Below are 19,972 nucleotides of genomic sequence, written 5' to 3'. Positions count from 1 at the left end.
TGTGAGACATTTCAGTGTTCGGGGAACTCCACAACAAAATGGAGTTGCAGAAAGATTGAATCGAACCTTGCTTGAGAAGGTTAGATGTATGTTGTCTCAATCGGGTTTAAGCAAGTCATTTTGGGCAGAGGCAGTTAATTATGCATGTCACATCATCAACCGGTTACCCTCAGCTGCTGTTCAGGGTAAGACACCAATGGAGGTATGGACTGGAAAACCTTCTTCTGATTATGATTATATCCATATTTTTGGTTCACCTGCTTATTTTCATGTGACTGAAAATAAACTTGATCCTAGAGCCAAAAAGGCTATCTTTCTTGGTTTTAGTAGTGGTGTCAAAGGTTACAGGTTGTGGTGTCCAGAGATGAAGAAACTGGTAATTAGTAGAGATGTGACATTTGACGAAGAAAGTATGTACAAAGTCTCTGAGAAGAATGTGAAAGATGTCCAACAGGTGGAGCTTGAGAAAGTTGCCTCTGGTACTTCAAATTCTATTTCTGCTGATGTCGAAGCCACTACAAGTGAAGAAGTGGGAGACCATGAGGATGTTGAAGAAGTTGAACTTGAAGATTCTATTCAAGTTGAAGAGCAAGTTTCACCTCAAGAGTCTATTGCCAAAAACAGAGGAAAGAGACAAATTACCAAGCCAGCTCGGTATAGTGACTATGTTTCTTTTGCTCTTCCTATTATCACTGATGATATTCCATCTAATTTCGAGGAAGCCATTGAGAGTGAGGAGAAGAAGAGGTGGTGCAATGCCATGGGTGATGAGATGAATTCTCTCTTGAAGAACAAGACTTGGGAGTTAGCTAAATTGCCTAAGGGCAAGAAAGCTATCGGTTGCAAATGGGTGTATGCCAAGAAGGAAGATGCTGATGAGAAAAGCAATGTGAGATTTAAAGCAAGATTAGTTGCTAAAGGGTATGCACAAAAGGAGGGCATTGACTACAATGAAATATTTTCTCCAGTTGTGAAGCACTCCTCAATTCGTATTATGTTAGCTCTTGTTGCACAATATGATCTTGAGCTTGTGCAACTTGATGTGAAGACGGCTTTCCTACATGGTGATTTGAATGAAGAGATTTATATGTGTCAACCGGATGGGTATCTAGTGAAAGGGAAGGAAAATTTGTTTTGCAAATTGAAGAAATCACTTTATGGCTTGAAGCAATCTCCAAGGCAATGGTATTTGAGGTTTGATAAATTTATGAGATGCCAAAATTATTCTAGAAGTCAATATGATCATTGTGTGTACTTCAAGAAGTTGCAAGATGGGTCTTTCATTTATTTATTGATATATGTTGATGATATGTTGATTGCCTCAAAAAATGTTGAAGAGATTGAAAAATTGAAGAAGCAAATGAAGAATGAGTTTGAGATGAAGGATCTTGGTGAAGCGAAGAAGATCCTTGGCATGGAGATCACTAGAGATAGAGAGAAGGGTTTGGTCAGTTTGAATCAAAGACAATACCTTGAGAAGTTGATTCGGAAGTTTGGAGTTCATGATTCAACCAAACCGGTTAGTACCCCTTTGGCTCCTCATTTTAAATTGAGTTCTCTACAATGTCCTAAAAATGATAAAGAGAAGCTGCAAATGAAAAATATACCATATGCAAATTTGGTTGGTAGTTTGATGTATGCAATGGTATGCTCTAGACCGGATATTGCTCATGCAGTTGGCATGGTGAGTCGATATATGCATAATCCAGGTAAAGAGCACTGGCAAGCAGCTAAGTGGATATTGAGATATCTCCATGGTACTCGAGATGTTGGTTTATGCTTTGAGAGAGATGACTCTGGTATTGGTCATTTTGCAGTTGGTTATGTTGATTCAGATTATGCAGGTGATCTGGATGGAAGGAAGTCTACTACAGGCTATGTGTTTACTATGGCTAAAGGACCAGTTTGTTGGAGGTCTATTTTGCAGTCGTCTGTTGCCTTGTCTACTACAGAGGCTGAATATATGGCAGTTGCTGAAGCTATAAAGGAGGCCATTTGGATACATGGGCTGATTAGAGATTTGGGGGTTGATCAGAAGCAGGTGGAGGTACATTGTGATAGTCAGAGTGCCATTTATTTGGCTAAGTATCAGGTTCATCATGCGAGGACCAAGCACATAGACGTGCGTTATCACTTTGTTCGTGAAATTGTTGGTGAAGGGGAAATCATTCTCCAGAAGATTCCAACTAAAGACAACCCCGCTGATATGTTGACTAAGGTTGTTGGTGTAGCCAAGTTTGTTCATTGCTTGAACTTGGCTCACATTTTGCCTATATAAAGAAGGCGTTGAGCAGTAGGAGTTTTGGAGCATTTGGCTCGGCATGAGTTGTTCTCTTGCTAGTATTTGGGAGTGATTTTTTTGTGTTGATTGTGTTGGTTGGCTTATCATGGTGTTTTCGAAATTTGGCCAAGGTGGAGATTGTTAAATTATGGCCAAACAACAATTACTTTCGGCTATTAAAAAAAGGAAAAGAAAAAACTTTTGGTTATAAAATTATAAAGACATCATGATGAGGAGGCATCATGATGATGTTTTTTCTTCTTTTGTGGTTTTTTATTAGCCGAAAGTGATGGCTTGGTTTAAATAATAAGTCATTGTTTTGTTTCGGTAGATAGAGAAGAAAAGGAGAGCTCAATTTCAGTTTTGAGCAGAAGAGAGAAGAGAGCTGCAGAGAAAATGAGTGCAAGCTGCAGAGCATCAGAAAATTAGAAAGGGTGCAACAACCCTTTGTTGAAAAGAAGAAGAATGTGCTCTTCTTTTTTATTAGCAATCATCCATCATAGTTATTGTTGTAATAGCTTTGAGCTACATGTATAGAGAAGAAATTATTCATTATATTTCTTTCTCTATTGGTTTCTGTGGTGTGTGAGAGCTATTGGGTGTATTGGGTTATTTGGGTTGTGAGATTGCCAACACTTTGTAAACTCCCATTTGGTTGATAGTGGATTATTGGGTGAGATCCTACTGCTCCGAGGACGTACTCCAGTTACACTGACTGTTGAGGAACCTCGTTAAAATCTTGGTGTCTTTTATATTTTGTTCTTGCATTTTCATTTGATAAATTTCCTGTGGGTTAGCTTGAGTTGGTTCCAACGGGTTTGGTGCTATCCTAGCACAACAGGGATTTGGTTTAACGCACAGAAGCTAAATTTGCTGTACTGGCCAGTGTTGGATTGAGGCACAGCAGCCACGCTTGTTTATCATTATGTGGGTGGTTCCAAAGCCACAGGGACCTCCCCCGTGGCCTGGACACCCGAGACTTGCTCACAATACTACGGTGTTATTCCACCACTTCCCGATTTGCTAATTTAACAGATTGTCGTGTCATTTTGTGCTGTAGTGTGAATGTGAAAGCAGTTCTGGCTGTTGCAGATTTAGAGAGGAAAGGCACAAACCTATATTCGACATAGCGGAAAAGTCTAAGGATGCCTGGAAGATCAAATGTACTTCGACGCGCGACATGATTCAAATATGCAAGGTCAGATTGCATCCTGTAGTTCCATTTGTGTTTGCTTTCAAAGTAATCCAGGGCGAAAATTATCCATGTAGGTTCAATTTTTAGGGTAGCTCTTTGAACTAGAGGAAGGACACAAATCCATAATTCAATTTTTTTTTAATTACACATTAATCCACATTCGACAAATAATACAAATGAGTAATTACGGTATTGAAGATCTATTACATGAGAAGTTAGATGGAATTGCGTGTGGCAGGAATACAAAAGTGAAGTTTGAGCTATTCGCTCGTCTTCTTTTTTTTTTTTTTTTTTTTTTTTTATAGTGCCATTAGCTTGTTGATTGTCAACATACCAAATGGTTCGGGAAGGCAAGGCAGGGTTTGAGCTGAGAGTTTTTATGCCGCAAATAACATCGTGGGTCTGGACGCAGGACGCGTTCATATACAGGCCAAGGCCATTGTCACTACAAGCACCACTGCCTTTGCAGATTCATTGGTTGGCGGCTCCAACCTTTGGTCTAACAAATCTTTCAGGAGCAATTCTACATTGTCCCTCCTTGATTTTGATGATTCTTGTAGCTGGGACTCTAGCATATCCCCTGGGTGCCTTCCCATCATGACTTCGAGCGCCACCACTCCAAAGCTATATACATCACATTTATCCGTGACTCGCATAGTGTATGCAAGCTCTACACATCAATAAAAACAAAACTGGCTACCTTAAAACATATCCCAATAAGCAAAAACATAAACCATAAATGTACAAATTAAGTTTACATTACCTGGTGCTATGTAGCCAAATGAACCAGCAATATATGTCCAGTTGGATGAATCAGTACTCAATAACCTGGCTATTCCGAAATCTGAGAGACGAACCTCGAAATCAGATTCAAGCAATACATTGTTGACGGTTATGTCACGGTGCACAATTGGTGGAGAGCAATCATGGTGCAAGTAAGAAAGTGCATGAGCAAGTCCTTGCACAATTTTGACTCTAGTAGCCCAGCCAAGTTCATTAACACCTTCAACTCCATACAAAGCTTTTCCCAGGCTTCCTCTCTCTAAGTATTCATAAGCAGGAATATGCAACCCCCCCTTCTTGAACAGAAGCCATAGAGCCTTATGATGTTCCGGTGCCGGATGCTTGTCAAAGTTCGGATTTCATTCTGAAAGCTATGGAGATTAATTGCTGGAATATCATTAGAGTCTGACATGTTAAGCCTTTTAACTGCAACAACCTGGCCTGATTGCAACTCTGCCTTGTAAACCCTTCCAAACCCTCCTGTCCCAATGCAGTACTTGTCATGAAAGTCATCTACAGCCTTCACAACTTCCGCAAACGTAAACTTTACTTCCTCTTGCAATATCATTGACTCCAAACTCTCAAAGTTTTCAGAAGTGTTGACTTTGTTCAAAACGAGACTGGATTTTTTACGGAACATAAGACCAATGACAGTTGTAACCATTAATAAACCACAAACAGGCACAAGGATACCAATTAGAACTCTTTTGTTATTCTTTTTGAAATTTCTGTTGTGCCGAGGGGGTATGTTGTGCCGAGGGGGTACAGTGTCTACACACTCTACATAGCCACACAAGCCAGAGTTTCCAACAAAAGGATTTTTTGATGCCCTTTGGAAAACGCATGGGATTCGGCCAGACAAGTTGTTATAAGAAAAATTAAAAGCATTAAGAAAATATATGTTGACAAATGATGGGATTTGCCCCGAAAGATGGTTGTGTGACAAATCGAGCAGCTTAAGATAAATTAAATTGCCTAGAATCTGAGGGATCACTCCTGTCAAATGGTTCCTTCTTAGATTGAGCGTGAACAGAAAGCTCATATTTCCAACTTCCGTCGGAATCTCCCCACTGAGTTCATTGGACTGAAGTTGCAAAGATTCCATATTAGTCCAATTGGAGACCAGAGAAGGAAGGATTTGACCAGTAAATAGATTATTATCTAAACCCAATTCGACGAGGTTGTTCAGATTGGACAAGGACAAAGGCAGTTCCCCGTTGAGTTTATTGGAAGACAAGGACAAGCGGTTGAGGTTTGTACAAAGACCAAGTTCAGAAGGGATTGATGAGTTTAAGAAGTTGTATGAAAGATTTAGGTACTGGAGCTCCCTGAGTTGGCCTATAGAGAGTGGAATTTCCCCTTCCAGAAGATTCATTCCCAGGTCAATATGTTGAAGACCAGAAATCAAACCTATATTGTCCGAAATCGTGCCAGAGAATTGGTTCTTTGCTAAACCCAATTCGACGAGGTTGTTCAGATTGGACAAGGACAGAGGCAGTTCCCCATTGAGTTTATTGGAAGACAAGTACAAGTAGGTGAGGTTTGTACAAAGAACAAGTTCAGAAGGGATTGTTGAGTATAAGGAGTTGGATGAAAGATCAAGGTACTGGAGCTCCCTGAGTTGGCCTACAGAGGATGGAATTTTCCCTTCCAGAAGATTTATACTCAGGTCAACACGTTGAAGACCAGAAATCAAACCTATATTGTCCGGAATCGTGCCAGAAAATCGGTTATTAGCTAAACTCAAGTAGGTGAGGTTTGTACAAAGAACAAGTTCAGAAGGGATTGTTGAGGTTAAGGAGTTGGATGAAAGATCAAGGTACTGGAGCTCCCTGAGTTGGCCTACAGAGGATGGAATTTTCCCTTCCAGAAGATTCATACTCAGGTCAACACGTTGAAGACCAGAAATCAAACCTATATTGTCCGGAATCGTGCCAGAGAATCGGTTATTAGCTAAACTCAAGTGGGTGAGGTTTGTACAAAGACCAAGCTCAGAAGGGATAGAAGAGTTTAAGGAGTTGTATGAAAGATCAAGGTACTGGAGCTCCCTGAGTTGGCCTATCGAAGGTGGAATTTGGCCATTCAAATTATTATGAGACAAGTTGAGGAACGTCAAGTTCCGGCATTGAGATATAAATTCTGGGAATTCTGAATGATATAGATTATCACGTTGCATAGACATAGCAAGGTAGGTCAATGAAGGCATGCCTGCAAATTCTGACCAATCTTGATCAGCAGGGAAAAAATAGTTTAATCCAAGGTCCATGTACCATACCTTTGGGAGATTGCTCAGTTGATAAGGGATGGTACCAGAGAGACGGTTGTTGCGGAGATTTAGATACTGAAGCTCTGTTACCTGGTCAATCTCAGATGGAATTTGTTGATCAAAAAAGTTGTTGCCCAAGTCCAAAGACGTGAGCCTGGAGAGATTTCCAATGGCATGCGGTATAGGCCCTTGGAAATTGTTGCCACTTAGATTGAAGTGGGTGAGATTTGGAAATAAGGGAAAGCCGAAAAGGGGCAGTGATCCGAAAATGTGCATATTGGAGAGGTCTATTTTGGAGACTGTTCTGGTTTTGGAGCAGGAAATGGCAGTCCAGTTGCAGAGGCTGTTGATGTTGGTGAGGGACCATGAATTGGTTAGGGCATTTCAGGTACAACAACAAGGGTTCTAACAACAATGGCTACTAGCTGTTAGAAGAGTACAGTCTTCTTCCTAATGTAGTTGCTGGCCCAAAGGTCGTTCTTTCCCGACTTAAAAGGAATCCGAGGTCTAGGTGCGGAAACAAGATGAATTCCTCAAGTCCAACTCACGACTTCAATGAGAAACCACCGATTAAGAGGGCAAGAAAAGAAGTATCGAATGAGAAGTTGCTGATTAAGAGAAAGAGAGCAAGAAAAGAACCACGTTCACAAAAACATTCTAATGTGAATGTGATCACCAATACCCCTGCTGTTGTGCCTTTTGTTGGAACTGAAAGCAATATGATTACTGACACTAGATATCAGGACCAGGAGTGGATAACCAACATTAACGGCAATGCGAAGCCAACTGATTCTCTGATCAGGATAGTGTGATATTGATGAGTGATGTTCCTTCGTATCGCATATGCTTGGATGGTGACACAAGCAATCACGACCAGGGGTGCATAAGCTGCATTAACGGAAATGTGATGCCCATTCCCACTCATATTTCAGATCATGAATTTGTGCCACTGATGAGTGATGTTCCTTCTTCTCTGGTATTCTTGGGCGGCAAGGAATATCCTTTAGATGGTGAAGCAGTGCGTGGAGACATTAAAGAATGGTTGACAACGCTTGAAGGTAAATTGCCCCGGGAGTGGCCTCAAATTGACGAATTCAGCCAACCGTTAGACGGGTTCAATTACTGGACAGACTGTTTGTGGATGAGCGATTCTGTGAATGATCAATAGAGGGACGTAGAGGTGACAGCAGCTGTCTAATTTCCATGGCGTGCATATAGAAGCACAGTTATGATCAGGATAGATTTTATTTCCGTTCTTAGTATATATGCTTTGATTTCTTTTGGTTCATTAGTTAATTAAGAAATTTGGTATAGGTGTTTACCTGGGCCTTCTTCTCTGCCGTACTGATCCATTGCCTGCCTTTCATTTTGCCGCACCTCAGGTCTCTACTGTGTTTCCCCCAGTCATGTGTATGTATGTGCTTCTAGGATCGTTTCCAATTTTAATGCACTGAATGCTTTATAATACATTTCTTTTCCACCCAAGTTTCTTACTTTCTTTTTATTTTTATTGACAAAAGGTTTCAAGGTTGATGATTTTAATTACTATACTAAATTTGAAAACCAAATTACTGTTTTCTTTTCCTTTGAATTACTCCCTCTGCATATGTGGCTATTGAGCGTGTGCATGTTCTATGTATTGTGCTTGAATTTTGATGGTAACATGGTGTGTTAAGGGTTCTGTGTCAGTTTGTGAACGTGTTGATAGTTTTGTTGACGATAAGAACAATTATCATGTTTCTTGCCACTGTTTTTATGGATTTTTTGTGGAATGTAAGTTTTCTCTCTTTAATTTTTAGTATTCATACCTTAGTCTATATTAGATGTGTCATGTTCTGTTTTGGACCAGCAATGCAAGTTTCTCGCTGTTGTCCTCAGTTGTGTTTTTGGACTGTTTTGCTTTTAATCATTTGAAAGAAAGTGCCTTCAATTGCATTTCTGATGTGTCTGCTTTTATTTTTATGTTTGTTATCGTTTACACGCTAAGAATAAGTGCCTTCAATTGCATTTCTGATGTGTCTGCTATTATTTTTATGTTTGTTATCGTTTACACGCTAAGAATAAGTATATAAATTATCGTTAGGTATTAAGAGAGTACACAGTGATGGTGAACATGGCACTCATAGGTTGTGATTTTAGATTTCAGAACAGTCTGTCTTTGTCGAATTGAACAAGGCTTCCTTGTATGCCTTATACTCTTGTTTCTTATTCGACATTATTGACCTTCAAATTTATGTACAGTCAAGAAGTATATATTGCAAGGAGGGCCAATGCACCTACCTTTTTCCGTTCCTCCCTCCGATAGTATATCATCCGCAGGCAAGGTATGCTCTGCCTTTTCATGCTTCAAATTGTGGCATATTTGTTGTTTCATGTTGTCTATGTATGCACTGTTGAGCAAAAATTGTACATAATATGTAAACAAATAATTCACTCGACACAATTTCACCCTCGTTCATTTTTCGAAGAGGGTTTTATTAATTCGAGTTCGACCCATTCTAGGCTACACGCCTATTAATTACAATCTTTCTTTTGGGAAAGAAATACCCTTTGATTCCAATTCGAATAAAAATGTAACTTGAGGATTTGTGTGTTTGTTTGATTTTGTGACTGCACCTAGGTCGAATCCTAGATTGCCTACGTACCCTCTTGAGGGATCAAGTCACTCGTAGTTCAGGGATTTGGTATTTATTTGGATTTGATGCCTTGTGCAGTTTTAGCTCATGCGGGCGAGGAGCATAGTGCCTTATGCAGTTTCAGCTCATGCGGGCGAGGAGCATTTGAAAATTTGATATGGCTTCATGCCATTTGAGACTTTGATACGGCTTCGTGCCCTTTGAAACTTTTCTTTGGCTTCGTGCCATTTTGGTATTTGATGGTAGGAGTGAATTTAGTTTATATAAACCAGGGATTCATTTCGGTTTCACGGTTGCGTCTAAAATTTGATATCAGACTGCCTACGTATCCTTAACGGAATCAAACCGGCGTAGTTCATACATGCTTATTTGGATTTGCATTCTTGTGTTCAGACTTGGAAAAAATAAGAAGTCAATTGGGTATTTGGACTTGTTTGAAACCCATACATGACCTTTGGTAATATTCAATAGATCTTTGTGAAATGGGACTTCACTTTTGTTTTTTTTAAGTAGCAACCCACGAGGGATGTGCAGTACAAGGTAAATAGGACTTTGTCATTTCCTTGATTTGAAGATGGGATTCATGCCATATGGACTGAAAAGGCATTTAAACAGCCTTTTATTTTTGGTTGGTTGAACACTTCTGAGGTATCTTTAGCCTGCTCTTTTTTTTTTTAGAGTTTTAACTCTTATTTCAAATAAACGGTACACTGAAGACTGAAGACAATGACACATATTCATCTGCCATTGCTTTTATCCATGTGATGCTTCTTTCCATCCTTTTTTATTTCTTGGACAAAAGAGTAATGCTTCCGTCTCTTTGTTTGTCTTCTAATGCATGGATGAACATGTCTTCTTTTCTTTTGAATTTTAAACTCTTTCCTTTACTTTTGGCTTGTAGCTTTTGTCTACATGCTTTTGATTAACATTCCAAGTTCACAAAACCCATAATTTAGATAAGGAGCCGTGACTTTTCTTTGTTCTCCACGTGGGCAGCTTTCCCACTTAACTTGGAGAGATTTTGTTTTGCAGCAAGCTTCTTTCTTCTTCTATTTGAAGACTTCCCATTTTCTAAGTCCCAAATAGAGCTTCAAGTGGTGGTGTTTGAAAAGGAAAACCATATTTTAGCTTTCCATTTATTTTGAATTGCATGGAAGACAACTGCCCATTTTTAAGTGACCACATGCATGGTTTAGAAGACAAATTTCTTTCTCTTCTTCTCTACTGTAGCTTTCCTTTGCAGATTTTGCAATCTCCATTTTTCCCTTATCTTTCGAATTCCTAGCACGAAAAGCTTTGGGTGGAACTCTTGTATCCCATGTCTTTTCCTTTAATAATCAAAGCCTAGTGCATTTAGGGTGAGACCTAGACTCCCACGTGATGAACAACTTTTCTTTCTTTTATTTGCCTTCCTTTACTTTGTCTTGAAACCCATCTCATTTTGTCTTCATGCCCGTCACTTTGTTGTCAACTTTTATCCTTGCACAGCAGCACAACAAGTCTTTGCTTCCATATGGAAATAAGTCTTTACTTTTCCTTTGCAAACCATCTAGATGCCTGAGGAACCCTTTGTGTTCTCTCTTCCGTTAGTGACCTGAGAGCAATCTTCATTCCCGCTGGTGCTTGAAGTCGGCGTCATTCTAGCACCCTTTGTAACGTAGGAAGACTTCGACTGATTTCGTTGCCGCCGGTCCATGCTTCTTGTTGCTTTTCCATGTCCGTGTTTGTTGCTGCAGTTTTCGACATCTTCAACGTTGAGAAGACAGAGCATGGCGTCGGGACTCTCACGGAGCTTTCAGGTTTGATTGGAACTTCATGGGGTGGTTTAGACCACCCCGAAGAAATTCATGGGACTAACTGCAGCGGCACGAAGCACTTAGATTTGATTGGAACTTCACGGGATGGTTTAAACCAACCCGAAGAAATTCATGGGATTGACGGCAGCGGCACGGACGAACTTGCTGGGCATAGAAGTCACTGCATGGCCGCTGTTGGTGGCAGAGACGATGGTTTCTTTACTGCTATTGGCGAAGAAGACGGCAAATGTCTCCGTTGGTGGAGAAGAAGAAGAAGCGAGGACAGGTATGGGGGGGTCCGTGTGAATTGTTGGTGATGCATGTTTCCACCAACATCTTCTTTGCTTCGGTCAAACAAGAAGAAAAGGAAACCTCCCCTTTTTTTTTCTGCAAAAGACAACAACAACCTCCTAATAAAAATCATGAATCCATTAAGAGAATAAAAATACCTTTTTAAGCTTTCTTCTCTATATTTGGCTTCTTGTTGCTGTTCCCTTTTGCTTTCTTTTGCTGCCTGTCTTTTTTTTTTTTGTCGATTTCCTTCCTCTTGTGCTTCTCAATTTCTGCAACGTTTTCTTGTCACTCTACCCTGTTTCCGTTTCCTGTGTGCTTCAATTTCTGCAGCGTCTCCCTCTTTTTTTTGTTCGTCCCCTCCTTGCTGTGGTTGATGCCTATTTATAGGCATCTTAGGAGGTTTCCAGAGTTCTTACGTGGGGGAGGATAGAGGCCTTTCTTTTCGCCACTTTATCTTAAACTGACTCCACTTTTCTTTTTGTTGCAGAAAATGGGGGAGCCGCTGATTTTGTATGTTTCTTCCCTCTTTTGTAGGGAAATGCATATTTTATTTATTTATGGATGTATGTAAAGCCCATCCTCATTTTTGTTGGGCTGGATTACATCTTGTTTTGCCTTGTAGTTTGACCCAATCTGTATGGACCTTATTTTTTATATGTCATGTATTTTTTTTGTTCAACATGCACTTTTCGGTATGAAGTTGTGGACCGTATTAAAATGATCTCATTTTGAAGAGTTCTTCAAAGTGTTGATTGTGGTTTTGCAGTTTGTTAGGCGTCTGCCCTGCTGCACTGCAGGGTCAGATAGAGAGGCAGTGAGAGAAAAGATGATGATGATCTTTTGAGATTCGATTTGGAGGCCTTGATGGGAGAGTTTGATCTCCTGTCTGATCCTGCTGCTGCTGCTGCGGCCTCTGTTGCAGATGAGATCGAGACGGGAATAAGAACAACAGATGAATGAGATGATTATGAGGACTTGATTGCGAATATCTTTGATCGTATTGGAGGAGAGATGATGCGTAGTGAGTACCCTAATCTAGATCATGCACAACAACCTGCTGCACCTGATGACAACTGCTCATCACCATCATCGTTGTCATCGTCATGATCTTGAAGCGGAGCAGGATGAGGACTTGTGTCAATTTTGTCTAGCTGGTGGTTTTCTTCTGTATTTTTGTCAATCCCGAGGAAATCTATAGACAACATGTAATCTTTTCTTCGGTATATAATGCGTGGAGGAAGGCCAAAGCACCTACCTTTTACGGTTCCTCACTCTCAAAGTTAGTTTGTACAACATTGTTTGATTAATTTGTTGAAAAAGGTACGTGTAATTATTGGTTGTTTATTTTAGTGACTCGTTTTTACATCATATCTTGGAAATGAAAAATTGATGATATGTTATATTTTTTTCACAGCATTCTTTTTTCACAAATAAGATTATGAGTTAAATTTTTTGTTTATTTTAGAGTGCTATTATTGAGGGAGCACTGCTTGATCAGGGGTGCATAAGTAAGCAGATACCATACCGTAATTACTTTTCCTTGTCACCCCGGAAGTGCATAAGTATAACAGCTTCTGGAACTCCACCAGATTCAATTCCGTTAAAACACCATGATAGGAACATGGTGTCCGGCAGACTAATACTTTGCCTTCAGGGTTGAGCAGGGCAACCAAAAGTTGTGAGAAAATTGTACCTTAAGATACCAAATATTATGCTGTAGAACCCGAAAATGGAAAAGTTCACTTCAGTGAACCAGTTGGTGTGGTTAACGATCGCATAGAAGAAGATATTGTATCAAAAGAAGTTCCAATTGATATGTTCATGGGCCTTGCTGAGTTTGATGGACACGAGGGAGTTGATTCAGAATTCAACGAAGATGATTTCTCACTGCATGCGTCTCTTTGTTAGTTCGATTGTAGAACGTTTGTCATTGCGTAGGTGAATGAACCACAAAGTGAAAATCTGGACTCTTATAACAGTTTTGGTCAGTCTTTTAACAATCATATGCAGTCGGTTTAAGGCAAAGCGTGGCCTGAAAGTATCACCTGACAATTGAAGTCCAACGCGATAAGGGTCACATCTCATCCAGCTATTTTTGCTCTTTCAGCAACTTCTGCAGAGTCAACTTATTTGCTGCATTCTCTGTTCTTGTTTATTAGTTTTGCGAGAAATTTTCAGCTCGAAAATCGTTTAAAGCAAGTCAACCAGTAAGCAGATACCATACTGTCTCCCCATGTCTCCAATCCATATGTGCTTTTGGTTTGATGAATCCGTGTAGGACAACGATTAAACTAAAAGAGTTACAATTATAGATTTGCTGTCCTGGTCAGTGTTGGATTGAGGCACAGCAGCCACGCTTGTTTATCATTATGTGGGTAGTTCCAAAGCCACAGGGACCTCCCCCATGGCCTCGACACCCGAGACTTGCTCACAATACTACGGTGTTATTCCACCACTTCCCCATTTACTAATTTAACAGATTGTCGTGTCGAAGTGTCTTATATTGTGCTGTAGTGTGAAAGTGAAAGCAGTTCTGGCTGTTGCAGATTTAGAGAGGAAAGGCACAAACCTATATTCGACATAGCGGAAAAGTTTAAGAATGCCTGGAAGATCAAATGTACTTCGACGCGCGACATGGTTCAAAGATGCAAGGTTAGATTGCATATTGTAGTTCCATACGTGTTTGCTTTCAAAATAATCCATGGCGAAAATGATCCATGTAGGTTCAATTTTTTAGGGTAGCTCTTTGAACTAGAGGAAGGACACAAATCCATAATTCAATTTTTTTTATTATTAATAGTGGAGTTATTTTGACACATGATGGATTATCGGTTTAATGCAATTACGATTAAGAAATTTCATCACACATTAATCCACATTCGAGAAATAATACAGATGAGTAATTACGGTACTGAAGATGTATTACATGAGAAATTAGATGGAATTGCGTGTGGCAGGAATACAAAAGGGAAGTTTGAGCTATTCGCCCTTGTCTTCTATTTTATTTTGTTTTATTTTTTATAGTGCCATTAGCTTGTTGATTGTCAACATACCAAATGGTTCAGGTAGGCAAGGCAGGGTTTGAGCTGAGAGTTTTTGTGCCGCAAATAACATTGTGGGTCTGGACGCAGGACGCGTTCGTATACAGGCCAAGGCCATTGTCACCACAAGCACCACTGCCTTTGCAGATTCGTTGGTTGGCGGCTCCAACCTTTGGTCTAACAAATCTTTCAGCAGCAATTCTACATTGTCCCTCCTTGATTTTGATGATTCTTGTAGCTGGGACTCTAGCATATCCCCTGGGTGCCTTCCCATCATGACTTCGAGCGCCACCACTCCAAAGCTATATACATCACATTTATCCGTGACTCGCATAGTGTATGCAAGCTCTGCACATCAATAAAAACAAAACTGGCTACCTTAAAACATATCCCAATAAGCAAAAAGATGAATCATAAATGTACAAATTAAGTTTACATTACCTGGTGCTATGTAGCCAAACGAACCAGCAATATCTGTCCAGTTGGATGAATCAGTACTCAATAACCTGGCTATTCCGAAATCTGAGAGACGAACCTCGAAATCAGACTCAAGCAATACATTGTTGACGGTTATGTCACGGTGCACAATTGGTGGAGAGCAATCATGGTGCAAGTAAGAAAGTGCATGAGCAAGTCCTTGCACAATTTTGACTCTAGTAGCCCAGCCAAGTTCATTAACACCTTCAACTCCATACAAAGCTTTTCCCAGGCTTCCTCTCTCTAAGTATTCATAAAGCAGGAATATGCAACCCCCCCTTCTTGAACAGAAGCCATAGAGCCTTATGATGTTCCGGTGCCGGATGCTTGTCAAAGTTCGGATTTCATTTTGAAAGCTATGGAGATTGATTGCTGGAATATCATTAGAGTCTGACATGTTAAGCCTTTTAACTGCAACAACTTGGCCTGATTGCAACTCTGCCTTGTAAACCCTTCCAAACCCTCCTGTCCCAATGCAGTACTTGTCATGAAAGTCATCTACAGCCTTCACAACTTCCGCAAACGTAAACTTTACTTCCTCTTGCAATATCATTGACTCCAAACTCTCAAAGTTTTCAGAAGTGTTGACTTTGTTCCGAACAAGACTGGGTTTCTTACGGAACATAAGAGCAATGACACTTGTAACCATTAATAAACCACAAACAGGTACAAGGACAACAATTAGACAAACAGGTACAAGGACACCAATTAGAACTCTTCTGCTATTCTTTTTTGAATTTCTGATGGGGGAATCGCATATAATATTTACAACCTCCCCACACAAGCCAGAGTTTCCAACAAAAGCATTTGCTGGTGCCCATTGGAAAATGCCTGGGATTGGGCCAGTCAAGTTGTTATAAGAAAAATCCAAGTCACGAAGAAAAAACATGTTGAGAAGTGATGGGATTTGCCCTGAAAGATGGTTGTGTGACAAATCGAGCAGCTCAAGCTGAGCTAAATTGACTAGAGTCTGAGGGATCACTCCTGTCAAGTGGTTCCTACTTAGATTGAGCGTCAACAGAAAGCTCATATTTCCAACTTCCGTCGGAATCTCCCCACTGAGTTCATTGGACTGAAGTTGCAAAGATTCCATATTAATCCAATTGGAGACCAGAGAAGGAAGGATTTGACCAGTAAATAGATTATTATCTAAACCCAATTCGACGAGGTTGTTCAGATTGGACAAGGACAAAGGCAGTTCCCCGTTGAGTTTATTGGAAGACAAGGACAAGCGGTTGAGGTTTGTACAAAGACTAAGTTCAGAAGGGATTGATGAGTTTAAGGAGTTGTATGAAAGATTTAGGTACTGGAGCTCCCTGAGTTGGCCTATAGAGAGTGGAATTTCCCCTTCCAGAAGATTCATACCCAGGTCAATATGTTGAAGACCAGAAATCAAACCTATATTGTCCGAAATCGTGCCAGAGAATTGGTTATTTGCTAAACCCAATTCGACGAGGTTGTTCAAATTGGACAAGGACAGAGGCAGTTCCCCGTTTAGTTTATTGGAAGCCAGGGACAAGTGGGTGAGGTTTGTACAAAGACCAAGCTCAGAAGGGATGGAAGAGTTTAAGGAGTTGTATGAAAGATTAAGGTACTGGAGATCCCTGAGTTGGCCTATCGAAGGTGGAATCGTGCCATAGAATCGGTTATTATCTACAGCCAATTCGACGAGGTTGTTCAGATTGGACAAGGAAAGAGGCAGTTCCCCATTGAGTTTATTGGAAGACAAGTACAAGTAGGTGAGGTTTGTACAAAGAACAAGTTCAGAAGGGATTGTTGAGTTTAAGGAGTTGGATGAAAGATCAAGGTACTGGAGCTCCCTGAGTTGGCCTACAGAGGATGGAATTTTCCCTTCCAGAAGATTTATACTCAGGTCAACACGTTGAAGACCAGAAATCAAACCTATATTGTCCGGAATCGTGCCAGAGAATCGGTTATTAGCTAAACTCAAGTGGGTGAGGTTTGTACAAAGACCAAGCTCAGAATGGATAGAAGAGTCTAAGGAGTTGTATGAAAGATCAAGGTACTGGAGCTTTCTAAGTTGGCCTATCGAAGGTGGAATTTTGCCAATCAAATTATTTTGAGACAAGTCGAGGAACGTCAAGTTCCGGCATTGAGACCAATCTTGATCAGCAGAGAAAAAATAGTTTAATCCAAGGTCCATGTACCATACCTTTTGGAGATTGCTCAGTTGATAAGGGATGGTACCAGAGAGACTGTTGTTGCGGAGATTTAGATACTGAAGCTCTGTTACCTCGTCAATCTCCGATGGAATTTGATGATTAAAAAAGTTGTTGCCCAAGTCCAAAGATGTGAGCCTGGAGAGATTTCCAATGGCATGCGGTATACGCCCTACGAAATTGTTGCCATTTAGATTGAAGTGTGTGAGATTTGGAAATAAGGGAAAGTCGAAGAGGGACAGTGTTCCGAGAATTTGCATATTGGAGAGGTCTATTTTGGAGACTGTTCTGGTTTTGGAGCAGGAAATGGCAGTCCAGTTGCAGAGGCTGTTGAGGTTGGTGAGGGACCATGAATTGAGTAGCGAAGGTGGCGATGATGATGAAGACCAGTCGTCCTTCCATTTGATGAGCGATTCAGCTTGTTTTCTTGGAGATATAGATGTCGTTTTGATCAGTGGGAATGCGGACAGCAGCAGGAGCATATAAAGAAATGTCATGGTTTTGAGTTGCAGTATGATATGTTTTTTCGCCAGTTTGTATGCGTCACAAATAAATATGGGAGCTAGTAACAACTTTGGAGGTGCACAGTTTCTAATCCTTTCTTTACGCTTGGAATTTCTGAAAGGATTTTCTACTCAATCAAGAGCTGATGGTGCCAGTGTTGACTGACCCGAGTCTTCCCGTCAAGCGTGGAGTTGACGCTTGGAATTTTTGAGCATTGTTAGTCTTCAATATGACCACGCTAACTACATGACCTGATTTGTAGAATAGTAAACATGGAACTGTAATTGGACCACAGAACTATATTTGAAGATTGACGTTGGTAAAGGTAAATTGTAAATTGTATAGTGTATATATGTAGTAACGGAACTAGGATTTTAAACTTGGAGGGTCCCAATAATAAATGTCAAAAAATTTATATACTAAAATAACATTAAAAAGTTAAATATAATAAATTTCATTCAAAAATTATACGCAAAACATTACAAGCTATAAAATCTTAATTCAAGCGTCCACGACAAGGTTTCATAGTCTGAAAATGTGAAATCCCGTTCCCGGATTTCACTGTTATAATCTACATATTTGTACTATTGAGATTTTATATTATTTCTCGAGAATTTATTTTAAACTGTTTGGATTTAGATTTTAATTAAACTAGTTACGAAGAGTGAAGTTTGGAAAATAACTATTTAAAATTCGTTGCTCTTTTGAGGTCACAAGTAACGTTTTCAAATAGGACTCGAAGCCACGAGCGCATAGGCGAAAGCGGTTTGCGAGTCCGAGTTATAACGGTATAGTTACAGACGTTTGAAGTTGTAAGCTATAGATTGTGGGAATTATTTAATTCCCACGTGTGGGTTAAAGATTAAGTGAGTTTAATAAAAAAGGGAGAGAGACCAATTAGAGAGGGAGAGGTTTATGAAAAAAAAAAAAAAAAAAAAAAAAAAAAAGACCGGAATGGCTGATTTCAACCCTTTTTTGGGCGATTTCGACCCATTAACCCATCATCTTGACCCGCTCATATCTCCTTCATCCTAGGTCCGTTTTGGGTGATCTTGGTGTCCATGGAAAGCTCTTGGCGAGCCCTACATCTCTGTACTTTTAGATTTCTCATTTTCTTATCCATTTTTCCAGTTCGAGGCAGCAAAGTTCCGTGGGTTTCCGGCAATTTTATCAATTTTCCGGTGAATCCAGCAATCATTTCCTTCGAGTGGGGTATGAAACTTCATCTACTCTTCATAATCTTCAAGTTGGTATGCTTGGTTTGTGCTTTCGTATTCGTTTTAGAGTTGGGCGTTTAGAACCCTATAAACCCGGTTTTCACCGATGAATTTGGACGGCTTCCGGTTAGAATTGGTCGTCGGCTTATTTGTGAAAAGTGTTTCCTTGTTGAGCTCTAGCTACCACATAAATTTGAGCTCTAGCCAGTTTTGTTTTTATTGATGTGCAAAACAACATTACAAGCTATAAAATTTTAATTCAAGCGTCAACAACAAGGTTTCATAGTCTGAAAATGTGAAATCTCGTTCCCGAATTTCACTGTTATAATCTACATATTTGTACTATTGAGATTTTATATTATTTCTCGAGAATTTATTTTAAATTGTTTGGATTTAGATTTTAATTAAACTAGTTACGAAGAGTGAAGTTTGGAAAATAACTATTTAAAATTCATTGCTCTTTTGAGGTCACAAGTAACGTTTTCAAATAGGACTCGAAGCCACGAGCGCATAGGCGAAAGCGGTTTGCGAGTCCGAGTTATAACGGTATAGTTACAGACGTTTGAAGTTGTAAGCTATAGATTGTAGAAATTATTTAATTTCCACGTGTGGGTTAAAGATTAAGTGAGTTTAATAAAAGAGGGAGAGACCAATTAGAGAGGGAAAGGATTCTGAAAAAAAAAAAAAAAATCGGAATGGCTGATTTCGACCCTTTATGGGCGATTTCGACCCATTAACCCACCATCTTGACCCGCTCATATCTCCTTCATCCTAGGTCCGTTTTGGGTGATCTTGGTGTCCATGGAAAGCTCTTGGCGAGCCCTATATCTTTGTACTTTTAAATTTCTCATTTTCTTATCCATTTTTCCAGTTCGAGGCAGCAAAGTTCTGTGGGTTTCCATCGGTTTTATCAATTTTCCGGTGAATCCGGCAATCATTTCCTTCGAGTGAGGTATGAAACTTCATCTACTCTTCATAATCTTCAAGTTGGTATGCTTGGTTTGTACTTTCGTATTCATTTTGGAGTTGGGTGTTTAGAACCCTAGAATCCAGTTAGAATTGGTCGTCGGCTTATTTGTGAAAAGTGTTTCCCTTGTTGACACATAAATTTGAGCTCATCTAGTTAATGTTGAAATTTTGGGTTTTCAAACCCTTCACCATGGCTAGCATCGTGTGTGGCGGTGCGTGGAACCGTCCACAAGTGTTGTCTAAGTACTCAATACCTTCTAGTGACCCTATGAACCTATGTCTAGCTCAGTTTTCCGAAATTCAATTGTTTGGTGTGGTGATCAAATTGGACCA

At 40.0% G+C, this 19,972-nt stretch overlaps 4 protein-coding genes and 1 pseudogene across 4 annotated transcripts; 2 read left to right on the top strand and 3 right to left on the bottom strand.

The window, feature by feature from the left end:
- Positions 1 to 3,599: 3,599 nt before the first annotated feature.
- Positions 3,600 to 6,897, bottom strand: LOC103435580 (probable leucine-rich repeat receptor-like protein kinase At2g33170). Its single transcript, XM_070819913.1, has 2 exons — positions 4,240 to 6,897; positions 3,600 to 4,146 (listed from the first exon to the last, which is right to left on the bottom strand). Exon 1 carries the CDS (start codon positions 6,799 to 6,801, stop codon positions 4,519 to 4,521), a length of 2,283 nt encoding a protein of 760 aa, XP_070676014.1. The 5' UTR covers positions 6,802 to 6,897; the 3' UTR covers positions 3,600 to 4,146; positions 4,240 to 4,518.
- Positions 3,896 to 4,473, bottom strand: LOC139187737 (MDIS1-interacting receptor like kinase 2-like). The gene is made up of 3 exons (XM_070820943.1): positions 4,440 to 4,473; positions 4,240 to 4,320; positions 3,896 to 4,146 (listed from the first exon to the last, which is right to left on the bottom strand). The coding sequence occupies exons 1-3, from the start codon at positions 4,471 to 4,473 to the stop codon at positions 3,896 to 3,898; spliced, it is 366 nt and encodes a 121-aa protein (XP_070677044.1).
- Positions 6,898 to 6,902: 5 nt separating the features above from the next.
- On the top strand, positions 6,903 to 7,814 carry LOC139195406 (uncharacterized; annotated as a pseudogene).
- A 2,402-nt stretch (positions 7,815 to 10,216) lies between these two features.
- LOC103435457 (uncharacterized) lies at positions 10,217 to 12,662 on the top strand. Its single transcript, XM_008373855.4, has 2 exons — positions 10,217 to 11,243; positions 11,739 to 12,662. The coding sequence occupies exons 1-2, from the start codon at positions 10,876 to 10,878 to the stop codon at positions 11,755 to 11,757; spliced, it is 387 nt and encodes a 128-aa protein (XP_008372077.1). The 5' UTR covers positions 10,217 to 10,875; the 3' UTR covers positions 11,758 to 12,662.
- A 1,467-nt stretch (positions 12,663 to 14,129) lies between these two features.
- LOC103435579 (MDIS1-interacting receptor like kinase 2-like) lies at positions 14,130 to 17,563 on the bottom strand. The gene is made up of 2 exons (XM_029100896.2): positions 14,734 to 17,563; positions 14,130 to 14,640 (listed from the first exon to the last, which is right to left on the bottom strand). Exons 1-2 carry the CDS (start codon positions 17,444 to 17,446, stop codon positions 14,270 to 14,272), a joined length of 3,084 nt encoding a protein of 1,027 aa, XP_028956729.1. The 5' UTR covers positions 17,447 to 17,563; the 3' UTR covers positions 14,130 to 14,269.
- Between the last annotated feature and the right edge of the window lie 2,409 nt (positions 17,564 to 19,972).

This window comes from Malus domestica, chromosome 04 (assembly GCF_042453785.1).
Source record: "Malus domestica chromosome 04, GDT2T_hap1".
Classification (NCBI taxonomy): Eukaryota; Viridiplantae; Streptophyta; class Magnoliopsida; order Rosales; family Rosaceae; genus Malus; species Malus domestica.
Note: the sequence above shows the minus strand (reverse complement) of the source record. Positions and strands in the feature narration are given on the sequence as shown.

Excerpts from the sequence above, each read along its gene's own strand:
- LOC139187737 (XM_070820943.1), bottom strand. The coding sequence starts at position 4,473 with ATGAACTTGGCTGGGCTACTAGAGTCAAAATTGT. Across the intron at positions 4,321-4,439 it reads GCTACTAGAGTCAAAATTGT|ATTTCGGAATAGCCAGGTTA; the intron begins GCAAGGACTTGC and ends TTCGTCTCTCAG. Across the intron at positions 4,147-4,239 it reads ATTTGGCTACATAGCACCAG|AGCTTGCATACACTATGCGA; the intron begins GTAATGTAAACT and ends ATTGATGTGTAG.
- LOC103435580 (XM_070819913.1), bottom strand. The coding sequence starts at position 6,801 with ATGCACATTTTCGGATCACTGCCCCTTTTCGGCTTTCCCTTATTTCCA.
- LOC103435457 (XM_008373855.4), top strand. The coding sequence starts at position 10,876 with ATGTCCGTGTTTGTTGCTGCAGTTTTCGACATCTTCAACGTTGAGAAG.
- LOC103435579 (XM_029100896.2), bottom strand. The coding sequence starts at position 17,446 with ATGACATTTCTTTATATGCTCCTGCTGCTGTCCGCATTCCCACTGATC. Across the intron at positions 14,641-14,733 it reads GTTTGGCTACATAGCACCAG|AGCTTGCATACACTATGCGA; the intron begins GTAATGTAAACT and ends ATTGATGTGCAG.